The sequence below is a fragment of the Rattus norvegicus genome, chromosome 3 (assembly GCF_021556685.1).
Source record: "Rattus norvegicus strain SHRSP/BbbUtx chromosome 3, alternate assembly SHRSP_T2T, whole genome shotgun sequence".
Lineage (NCBI taxonomy): Eukaryota > Metazoa > Chordata > Mammalia > Rodentia > Muridae > Rattus > Rattus norvegicus.
The window spans coordinates 32,506,193-32,518,848 of NC_141536.1; the positions used below are offsets into that span (position 1 = coordinate 32,506,193).

The 12,656-nt window shown below is 36.1% G+C and overlaps 1 protein-coding gene across 50 annotated transcripts in view; it reads right to left on the bottom strand.

Moving 5' to 3' along the window:
• Orc4 (origin recognition complex, subunit 4) overlaps positions 1-12,656 on the bottom strand; it is a 43,259-nt gene that overhangs the window by 4,104 nt on the left and 26,499 nt on the right. For 38 of the 50 annotated variants that reach the window (NM_001429833.1, NM_199092.2, XM_087650548.1 and 35 more), the window contains 5 exon segments: positions 2,951-3,018; positions 3,108-3,203; positions 3,888-3,996; positions 6,632-6,718; positions 12,168-12,341. In NM_001429833.1, the coding sequence (NP_001416762.1) occupies positions 2,951-3,018; positions 3,108-3,203; positions 3,888-3,996; positions 6,632-6,718; positions 12,168-12,341 (534 nt within the window). 50 annotated transcript variants of the gene reach the window in all.

Here is a 12,656-nt window from a genome sequence, read left to right on the forward strand (position 1 = left end):
AACTACCTTTTTCCTAAGTACTCTCTACCCCACGCACACTTGATTTGAAATTAAAATCTTTTATTCATTTGCCCATTCATTAAGTTTTTGAAGACAGGGTCTCCTTGTGTAGTTCCTAGAACTTGCTTTGTAGACCAGGCCTCCAACTCAGAAATCTACTTGCCTTCTGCCTCCCAAGTGCTGGGATTAAAGTTTTCTTAGCAAACTTCAACTTTGTTCATGACAGTTAGGAACAGAATGGGAGGTCACAAAGAGAGTTAAAATCACCCTTAGGAACGGGAATTTAGCTCAGCAGTATAAAGTGCTTAGCTTGCACCACTGAACAAAATAGCCCTACCCCACCTTCAGATGCAAGTTTATTCAAATCCATAAAAACTGCACACTTGGAAAAAGTTATGTGTCCCCATACTGCTCAATGTGAATCAGGCAGATATTAATTTTACCTGGACCTTAGTCATTAGGTTTTGTTTCTAGGCAGACGGTATCGTACGACACTTGGACTGTTTGAGTGATGGGCGATGGGTTTGTCCCTAAATCTTACTCATGCTCAGCATGGACTCTACTTCTGAGCTACATAGTTCCAGTCCATTGTTGATTACTTTGATCTTAAGACCTTAATCTGCTAAGACTTCTAATGAGATAGGTTACTGGAATGTACATTTTCTATCATTCTCAATAAAGTCTTATTGGACATTAGAGTACAGCTCTATACTAATACATCAGTGTGCCACTTGGCTACCATCAGTAAAGCTTTCTCCTGCACAGATGGGAGCGAATGTAGAGACTCACAACTGGAACATGTGCAGAATGAGAGACCTTGAAACAACTAAATGCAAGTTTTTCATCAGAGCCCTCCCTTTCAAAGCTCAAAGAAACTGTGAAAAAGGAGGCAAAAAGACTTTCCACACCGCAAACCAGATGGGGTCTCAAGTGTTGAGATGGGGAAGTAGACTCCTTTTCTCTAACCAAGAAGCTACCTCCAATCAACAATCGTCTGCAAAGGAGAAAATAATTCTCCCATCTCTCTGGGTGTACAAACTACACTTAAGGATACGGACCATGCCAAGTAGCAGGTAGCCAACACAGAATGAACCCACTGGTATTGGGTTTTTTCCCCGTCCCATATGATTTTATTTTGTTTCAGCATTTTCTCCTGTTACTGTTCTCTGGGTAATGTATTACGGCTTCCAATTTTGTTTTCATAGATTTTTTTTGTGTGCCTCTGTGCATGCTTTCTCCCGATGCATGTTTCCTTCCTCCCTCCCTTTCTGTTGTTATCAGTTTAATTCTTGCTTACCTTTTCTATTAGCCTGTCAGAGAGAGGAAAAAAGAAAGAGTGTGCATGTGTGTGTGTGTGTGTGTGTGTGTGTGTGTGTGTGTGTGTGTGTATGCATGTGTGCGTGCGCTTGAGTCTCATTAGAAGAGTTAGGTGGTGAGAAGAATCTGAGGGAAGGGAAACCATGCATGAAAATAACTACTTTCAATGAAAAATTAAATAAAGTTTTAAAAAGAAAAGTTTAACAGCCGTAAGAAAGACCCCAGTAAGTAAGTCCTATGGGCTGATCATGTAAGCAAAGGACCCTGTAAGACGGCACAGACCTGGGGGGGAGGGGCGACTATGTTTGTTTAACCCCCAGCCTTCTTGGTTGCCTTAAAGGAGCTCTTCATTGTTTGGTTCCTCTCACTCTACAACTTATGCTCCACTTGTTTAAGTATGTTACTAAAGCAAGAAAAAAACCTACAGTCTGATGAAATCCTGAACAGTAACCCAGATGGAGATTCTCAAGCGTTCCTACAGTTCCCTGTGAAAAGTGTCACTGGAATGTACTCTGTTTATCTTAAAGACTCTTACTGGAAGGAAAAGAGCGGACACTATTCATTTTGAAAACAATGAGAAATTATTCTTTAGGTGTAGCTTAACAAAATTGAAAACATATTTCCAAGATGCAAAGTATACTCTATTTTAAAATGTACAAATGAATATCTATAAATTATTCCTAAATACTCTCAGGTGCCCTTTTCAAAACTGCAGCAAGCAGACAGGAGGGCAAGGGAAGAATCTACACTCAGGATGACTGCTGCTGCTTCAACTGCAACTCTGCTCACTTTTAAAAACGACTACAGAAAAGGAAATTCTGACTATGCTCTATAAGGAATCCCAGAGGATCAAGCTTCTACTGCTTAAAAAAAAAAAAAAAAAGGCACTTCCTCCCACATGGCCCCCAGAACCACACTGCACCAATACTGAACAAACAGGACCTTGAAATGTATGACTCTGTATTTACATTTTATTTAATTTTCATTAAACACAAGCTTAAAATGCTTAGACTAAATTTACTTATAGTTGGTATAATTTTAAAATGAAAATCTTTTTTAGCTATATAATTAGTTTAAAGAATGAATTTCTAATGAATATTTATTAAATTGGGATCGGCTCTAACTTTTTATAAATATACCAAATTTTAAAGACACAAAAGAAAATAGTTTAGGAAACACTTATATCATAAACTTGGAAATATTTTTCATCAATTGGGTTATGATGTTACAATTATTTGACCTTTATTTCCTACCCTACTGGAAAATGTAAGACTATATAATGTGATTTAATTTTCTTTGTAGTGCAGGAGTCATTTTAGGATATCATTTTAAAGTTGTAAACTGATATCTTACCCTAAATAAACTTGTGGATTGGAGAGGGTGAGTTCCTTTTCAGTAGGCAAGTGCTAAGAACGGACAGCAGAGGGCAATGTATCTTCACAAACTGTAAAACGGGTTATCTACAGAGTTACTGAAGCATTTTAGTTTTACAAAATTTTGCTGAAAAATTCCTATAATAAAATACCTAAGGGTTCAAAGACGTATGAAATGTGTGTGTGTGTGTGTGTGTGTGTGTGTGTGTGTGTGTATCATCTCACTGGATCTGATTAGAAAATAGCAAATCAAACCATACCTTCATGACCACAGGTTTCTCAAAGTTATAAACAGAATGGGCCTTTCTTTGAATGAATTTCTGAAATTCTGCAGAGTAAGCAATGAGAATATTAGCACTTTCAAATAAGGAACAGGCAAAAAAAAATTAGAAGAAAATGATAAGCTTTGCATCTCACCATTATACACCATTTGAAAATTAAAGGGCTCCTCTTCATATATGTCATTTAAATGTTTCATTGCTATTATAAGACAGATTTCCAAGACTGACAGACCTAGAATTAAAGGGAGATGGACTCTTCAGTTGCAGCCCAAGGTTCATGCCACTAAACTAACTGTTGTCCAGAAAACAACTCAAGGCTTTGAAGGGTAGAGGAGGTCATGTTTCCTCTGTATTTAAGATATTCCAGTAACTATCATCTACAAAAACACAAGTCATTTAACTTCCTGGACTATTAAGGCTTATTTTCTGGGGGTGGGATGATCTACAACATAAAGATTTTTTTTAAACTTAAAGGGATGTGCTGTAAATATAAAAGCTTTGATACTATATGGCCCACAACAAGCAGCAGATATTGTAATTCTCATGTATTTCAAGTATCATAGGCCTTTAGGAGGCATTTATGCAGAGAAGTTCTGCAAATTAGATCTAAAATCTATCATATTTTAAAGGAAATAGTGAACCCAAATGAGCAACAAACAGAACAGCACTTAGTCACCCTACATCAACATCAACACCAGTGCTGCTGCCTTAGTTCCCAGATGGTATGGGAGGCAGAACACGGCTCCTTTCACTTTAAGTAATGGTGACATACTTAGGAAGTACCAATTAAAAGTTGTATATAAAGCGTTCTGTATACAAAGCACCACGCTCAGTATTAATTATAATCTCAGAAACATCTAAATCTAAACTTTTAAAATCAAGGCTCAAGCGAAAGATTAGCGAAGTAGTTCCTCACCATGTACAATACTCGCTTTGGCATCCAAGCTACACAAGTGCTGCGCCTCCATCAGATCTGCTGAGGTCATAAATGGGTGTGTCACGGTTACTCGATTTAAAGCAAGCATCTGAAGAAAGGCGTATTTTAAAAAGTGCTTATTTACTTGAATATTCTGGAGATAGTTTAGAACAATTTTTTAATATTTTACCTTTATTCTTGTAAGATAGAAAGGAGAGAAATAACCTCAAACTTTGCTCCATGAAAATGTAGCGACAATTCAGTCCAGATTCTGCTCTACTTTGCATTTGATTCATATTTATTACTCTCCAAAAAATATTTTTAAAAAGTCCAATAACAAAAAACTGAAAGTAAGAATACTATTCAGATATTACCACACACCTTAGAGGAATACCTATGTTTTATACAAATTTTTATAAAGAATATGTAAAGGTTGAGTTCAGTTTAGAAGTTACTAATTTTGAAGACAATTATAAACTTAGACATAAGTACCACCCCCACCCCACTCATTTAGTTCTCCTTAGGTAAACTAGGACTAAGTTTACCCCTCAATCAGCAATTTGCATTTGGAATACAAGAATTTACGAGTTTGCAGATGTAGCAGATATATAATGTAATAATATATATAGATGTAGGAAGCATACAGCTTCAGGTTAGATGTGTAATTCAGATACTGCGCAGTTAATGACAAGTGGTTAGAAATCCCTGAAGTTCATTCTTCTAAAAGTTAGAACTCAGACTATTTGTGGCTCTTTTATTTTCTATTTTTTCTATTTATTGTAAGATATTTCTTACATTAGAAAAAAGTCAAACAATAGTAGATCTATATAATATCCCATACTTTTATATTTTATAAGATATACCTGTTACAGAGCTGTGGACACTGTTCTTGCCACACAAAACAGTCAAGAATATCTTTATATTAAGATATTCCTATAAACTTTAAACTCTACACTGTAGGTATTACTAGATAACACATTTCAATTTTCAAGCCTTCTATAACCAATGAAATCTAGTTTTAGATCTTATCTTCCAATGAAAACCTATTATGAGAATTAATCCACATTGAGATTTCAATTCTAGTTCATTCATTTTCTATTATATTCCTTTCCTGTTCCTATATCAACACACATTTTCTATTGATAAATATACCATTTTCATTTTTTATAATAAGTCTGCAGGAAAAAGGTAAATATCATATATGTTGTTTTATGCATCTTTATGTATGTGTGGATGGATGGATAAATAAAGATCCTTTATCTAAGGATTCTAAACAAATAACTTGATTAGTAAAAGCAGACGTGGGGAAGAAGAGTCAGTAAAGCTAACATGGTAGAAACACATAAGCTGAAAACAGCCTAAAGCTGAGACCCAGCATTGCCACTACCTGCTGTGAAAGAACTGTTGAACTCAAGGGTTTCAGTTTTGTTTTGTTTTTTTAAAGAAGAAATACCAAAGAATAAAGGGAAATGATTATTATGAAATAGCTAGATACTACATAGGAAAGTAACTGGTTGTCAAGCAGGTATGCTAGTTAACAAGTGGTCACTATTATTTGTTCCTATTATTGAAAAATGACCAGAAATAAAAGGACCAAGAAATATTGTCTCTCTGAAAGGCATGTGGTATAATTTTCTAAAAATACTAGGCTAATTTCAAATATTATTAATGAATGAATAAAGTATATTATGATCACAACAACTAAGTATTTGATTAATACTGACATTATTTAAATACCCAGACATGATTCACCTCCTTCACCAGGTGATAAAATAAACAAAACCATGTAAACAAATCACCTTAAGAGAAATGAGTGTAATCTAGCATGTCAATCATTAAAGCAAACTTCTATGATCATATGCAGTGATGCAGCATCTGAAAAATCTGAGATAGGGTCATAATAAACTCAACAATCAAGCATAAACAAGAAGTTGAAAATGAGCATGTATAAAAAAAACCCTTACACCTAACACAGCTGATGAGTTGCTCTTAACACTGGCAACTAGGAAAAATATCTACTCGCACTATTCTGAGCCAACAAGTCATGGCAATAGGTAAGGGGAAAAAAAAGACTGCAAAGGGAACAAGAAAACACACCCACTGGAAGACAATCTAAGTTTGTCTACATAGAAAATTCCACAGAAATTATTTTTAAACGTCTGAGAGTTCATCAAAGTTCAGTCTGAATGCAGAACATAAAATTAACATACAAAAATCAATCACATTTTTATATAGTAACAATAAAAAGGCTAGTCTTAAAACTTAAAACTTATCATTTACAACTAACTTCTTCAAAGAAAATTGAGCTGCTTAAGTATGAATACTTAAAATATATACTGGATCTGTGTTGGAGAATTACATAGTATCAATGAAAATAACCAAGCAAGAATAGACAAGTAAACTATATATTATATTCAAATATCAGCATAATTAATGTAAATATGACATTCCTTCCCAAATGCATATGTAAATTTAAACATTTCACATCAAGATATAAGCAGTACTCTTGACTTACATACTATTGGTAGGAATGTAGAAATAATGTATTATTGAAAACAGTTTGAAGTGCCTTCAAACTGTTAAAAATACAGATTATACATATATGTATCAAAATGATAGTCCATCAATATATATAGTCTTTATATATAAAATAAGTATAATACTTATATATTCATATAAAATTATATATATGTATGATTATTTTCATAGATCACGTAAAAATAAATGTATTTAAAAATACAAACCAATAGCATATGTAATGATTGCAAGTTTTTGTTGACATTGAAATGCTTCTGTAGAACTTCAAGCACAGTTGAATCTTCGGAGAGACACTAAAAAACAACAACAAAATCAATGAAAATATAGCGTGACTCCAGATTTCCAATTTAATATGGACAAACTATAGTCAAATTAGCGGGATAGATAAACAGAATGTAGCACAAATCACAACAGAGAATAAGAGTTCTAATACTTGAGAAAACAGTGCAGTTAGAAGAATGTAGTGGGAAATTATGAAAAGCTATAAGAACACGAGCTGAAACAAGATCATGTCACAGGGACAGCAAAAAGAAGTCATTTGCAAAGGGATAGGACAGAAGGCAAAAAGAAAACCTAACTGGAGTCAATTATAACTGTGGAGAGAATCCAGACATTTACGGAAGACTTGCCTGATGAAGCCTTCATTGAAAGGGGGTGGGGATGGGGGAGTGGAGGGGGAAGGAGTAGGCAGAGTGCCTGTGAGGAGTAGGCTGTGGTTGAGAAGTTATAAAGAGGTAGACAGAAGGAAGCAATGAAAAAAGACATACTAAAGCCTGGAGGAATGTACAAGAGGCCACAGAGATCTAGAAAATAAGCTGCATATGTTACTTTTCCTCTTCCTGAGGAAAAAAATCCTAACAATAAAGCAGCTTAAGGGAGGAGCTTTGGCCCTCCTTTGAAGGATACAATCAACATGGAGGGAGGGGACGGCCGCAGGAGCTGGAGTTGCATGTGCCAGTGTATGAGCACGGTATCAGGAAGGACGAGTTGGTGAATGCTTGTTCTTAGCTCATGTTGTCCTTTCCACTCAGTATGGAACTCAAGCACATGGAATGGTGACACCCACATTCAGGATGGGTCTCGCCTCTGTAGTTACATTTTTCTGGAAATACCCTCATAGATATGCAGAAGTGTGTTTCCCTGTCAATCTAAACTAGTCACGTTGACATGAGGATTATCCATCGGGCAGGTGAAGAAGCTTCCAAAGGGAAGTGATAATCATCGATACAATACACAGTACTTCATAAAACTGTACTTGAGATACATTAAGATGCCATTGGATGCAGAAACAAGGGATGCATTCTAGAGAACTGGGATTCAATGGAAGGTAAAGAATACGGATGAAAAGAGTGAATTTAATAAAGCAAGGAAAGATGCAATGGCACTTGGCATATTTTTTCAAAAATTCTTCTGCTTGGTACAAAGGTTCCTTTTCCTTAAACAAGTGAGAACAAAAACAGTAACAAAATAATGACCAGCATGGCAAGCTATGCCCATGGGAGCAGTAGTGCCACGAATATTATGAACTAGATTTAAAACTTTGCACAGGAGGCACATGCCTAGCACTGTAAATATGGTCAAAAACCTATGGCTGGAGAGCTCTAGTCTATTATTCTACTATATGTATGCTGTATCAAACTGCCCTCTAAATTCCTATCTAGTAGATTAGTACAGTGCTCAGACCTCTTTTAAAAAGTTTATATAGCAGATGGTAGTTAATGGAGAAACTCACAAATGGTCAACTTGCCCAGAAATGGAACATCTATATATTAAAAGTCTTTCCCAAAGCTCTGAGACCATCTCAGAAAGGGGGTGGAAAAATTCTAAGAGCCAAAGGCCAAGGAAGACCAGAGTAGAAATGCTATATTCAAGAACTCATAGCAGCTGTGTACAATATTAAGCCTGTCAGCATTCTAACACAATATGGGAGGGGGGTTCATGAGCCCCCAGCACTGTCTGAGTGCTAGGACAGTAGATGACAGGTTCTAGAAGAGGCAGAGTCAGATGTTCCTGGCAGGTTGGGCAGTCTCCAGCAGATGGCCCCATAACCAAGTATATGGGGAGCACAAATTGAATAGGATGAGGTGTAAAAAAACAAACAAAAAAACCCATACAATTAAAGGACACTATATAACATCTTTAAAAAAATTCCAACAAACCTAAAAACTGAACTAAACATCTATAAACAATGACAAAAAGAAAAAAAAAAGCCCAAGAAAACTAAATGTTTTTATCTCTATGAGAGCTATATATAACACCATTTGCTTTAGGGAATAAGCTTTTGTCTCTTTTCAGCAGATATATTCATTTTCTTTTGCTTTTAAAAGGCTTGATAAAACTATAGGTTTGCCCCAAACACACAAGCAAGCAAGTAAACAAGCCAGCAAAAAGCTCACGACAATGTCAGCACTGGCATAGAGGCTATCTCCCCAAACCATGTTCACCACAAACTCACCCAACAAGGAACAAAGACTCTGGCCAGATCACTGACAGACTTTCTAAGTATATTTTATATACACGCCCATGCGAGGCAACATGAGATGAGTGTCTCAAGAGAAGAAGAGCTACAAGCCCTAATAGTGCTAGCTTTCCTATGAACACTAAAGCACAAGACTAGCACAGGAAAGAGATCACCTCCTAACCATGTACCATTTAAACTTAGGGCTGTAGCGTCTGGAGAAACATCAAGAAAACTGAAAGCAGGTAATTAGGAAACCACACCTGAAGTAACAAGGAAAACCGCAGTTGCACCTCAGTACCTTAGTACCCTCCTGGATGCAGTTAGGCATGAAGGAAGGAAGAAACCTGCAGCTGCATATTGAAAAGGGTGTTTCCTAATGGACGAATGCTTTCTTTGTGGCTAAACATCCTTGGAAGTAAGGTAGTTCTTACTAACACATCAGAAGCTAAGGTACCAGGGAACTTGTACATACTCATGAAGGACCTGTATCCTCAAATACTTGGCATCTGGGTGTTTCAAAAGGCTCACAGTAAATAAAGAACCGAAACAGATACTTGCTTCACCATGATTTCCCAGGAGAAAGACAGTAATGCTACCTCATGATCATATCATCCATAAGTAGTCACAAAACATGAAAGGACTTAATGAGTTGCTACCTCGTTCTTCTTTTGGAAGCATCATGCCCCAGTCTTTATATGGACTGAACTACTTTGCCAAAAATAAATGTCTATTTAAGCTGGATGTGTCTTTGCCGAATCCTTTACTTTGAGAAGACCAATCAGACAGACACCTCTAACTGATTGAGCCACCCTACCATCAAATAGTACATACTTTTTAATTCATCTAGACTAAAGATTCACTAGTACTTAAACAGAAACCTCCATCATTCTTTTTTCTATCCATTACTGTGTCTACAGGAGAACTGAGAAGGAGATACAGTAGACAAGACACAGGGAAATCCTGTTCTCTGATATGAGAAGGTAGGGTGATTTGGGTACAGTATTTTCCATGTAACACCAATGCACGTTTCTATATATCTCTGGATTACATATACTATATTACCTAACATGAAGTAAATGTATGTAAATAGCTTTTAGTGTAGGTTAGTAATTTTGTCAATGGGACAAAAAATAAAGACAGGCTCTCAACTAAGGAACTATGCCAAATCAAATCCATCTGTCAGCATGTCTGTAGGTGCATTTCCTTGATTAATGATTGAAGTGGGAGGGCCTAGCCCACTGTGGGTTGAACCACGTCTGAGCAGGCAGTCCTGGGTGGTAGAATAACAAAGTGAGAGCTAGTGAGAAGCATTGCTTCATGGCGCTGACTTTACTTCCTGCCTTCAGGCTCCTGTCTTGGCTTCCCAATCATGGACTCTAACCTGTAAGCCATACAAACCCTTATCACCTCAAGTTGGTTTTGATAATAGTATTTTGTTATAGCAACAAATCTAGGTCACTATTACACCAGATTTTTAAGGCAATAACAAAAAACTACATATGTAATATATCGTTATTTTACTCTGTTAATTTTCAATTGTGCTTGCACCTCACAATGGAGGACAATGGAGAATATATATATAGACACTCACGATATAGAACATTGTTAGATGGACGGTGGCCTGTAAAGTCACCATAGCAAAAGAGAGTGAACAGGCATGGATATAATAAAATCAGTGGAAGGTAAACATTTAAATGTGAAGAACAACTGCATCCAAGTCTCTCAAAAACCAAATAGAACAAGACTGCTTATTAGCTTAGAGCTATACAAAGGGAATGAAGGGCTTTAGGCACTGAGAAGTAAAGCAAGTGGCCAGAGACACAGATGCTAAATTCCAGACAATAGTAAGAAAAAGAACAATGTAAAATACCAATTACAAGGAATGCACCCCATAGAGATCTTGAATCAGACAGAGAAAACCTGCCTAGTTAACAATCTCCTGAGTTCTATGAAAGATTAGTCTGGTGGAAGACCTAAACTAACTACTCTTAAAATTAAGATTTATACATCTTAATATAAAGTATATTGGAGTAAATATAATACTGTGATGGACAATATTGACTGCTGACATGTTAATGAGAAATGATCTAGATTAGGACAGCCTTTGGCACATTCCTGTAAAGGATTATTTAGATTAGATAGTTTAATCAGTGGAACATTTGTGATGGGCTGAGTAAGAATGACCCTTATAGGCCGTTTTGGATTGTTTAATCACCAAGAACTGGAATGGTTGAAAGGATTAGAAGGATTAGCAGACATTGCTTTGTTGATGAAGTGTGTCACTGGGAGTGTGGCTTTGAGGTTTCACAAGCCCCTGGCATTCTCAGTTTCTCTGTCTCTGATTGTGGATCAGGATGAAGCTCACAGCTACTTCTCCATCACCATGCATGTCTACGTTCATATTCCCTGCTGTAATGATAACAGAATAAGCCTGTGAAACAGTAATATAGCCTTCAATCAAATCCTTTCTTTTAAAGAGTTGCCTTGGTCATGGTGTCGTTTCACATCAGTACAACAGTGACTAATACAATACATTCTTGACTGTGGGTAGCGCTGCTACATGGGCTGAGATTCTGGGTTGAAAAGGAGAATGAGCGCTGAACAGGAACACTCATCTGTTTCCTGACTACAGATGCCATTAACCGGCTGCTGAAAGCTCCGGCCTCCATGACTTCTCCACTTCTATGTCCTCAAACTCAATGACACGCTCTCAAAGTAAACTCTAACTACCTTACACAGATTTCCCTATGTATTTTTATAGCAATATTATAGATGGGGAATTATGAATTAGAACAAAGTTAAAAATAAAAAGCAATTATATCTAAGCATTGAACTCTGTGTAAAACAAAATTTAGTTTGCAAGTAAGGTCTGGCTGTCTGGTTACCTAGTACACACTAGAGGCACCACAGCCTGGACAGTCTCTTAATAAACTAATGCCGATGGTCAATAACCAGCTAATAAACAAATCCTCAAGTTGTTTATGAGAACTGAAAATGAAAACATATAGAATTAAATATGAAATATCAATAGCAGTTTTTGCTAAATTTATGAAATATGGAAAATTTAAACTATCCAAATACACTAAAAATTTATCTAAAATGTAAACCAGGTATGGGTAAAACTTCATCTCCTGACAAGTGTTAAAGCTTAGCGTGAAGTTCTTTTGAGGAGATATTTTAGGAGACAAGATATTCTATTCTCTTAAATAAGAAAAAAAGTTTATAATTTGTGTTGTATAATAAAGATATGCATTCCTTAGTAATTATGATCTTCAACTTACATGAGCATTCTCATTCCATTTCTCAGCAAAAATCTTATCTGGGAATTCTGCAGGTAGAGATAATTGTTCTTTAAATATTTTCAAATATTGCGGAAAATCAAATGAATTCATTAAATGTATCTGCCGGTGAGAAAATCGTGACTTCACTCTCTTTTCTAAGAGTTCCAAAATATCCTTGAAAACAAAAATGGAATCCACGTAAGATGCATGTTGGAAAGTGCTGTAGAGAATAAGCTAACTGCAGCTTGTTACATTTATAACATTGTAACAGTTATAATATGCAAGTAAGCATCTTAACTTGAGGGAAACTGAATCAGTGCCTTTCAAGCTGTTTAATTCTGTGACCCTTTAATACAGTCTGTCATGTTCTGGTGACCCCCAAACATAAAATTATTTTCATTGCTACTTCCTAACTATAGTTTTGCTACTGTTATGAATTATAATATAAACATCTCACATGCAGCATGGTTTCAGGTTACTCCTTCGATC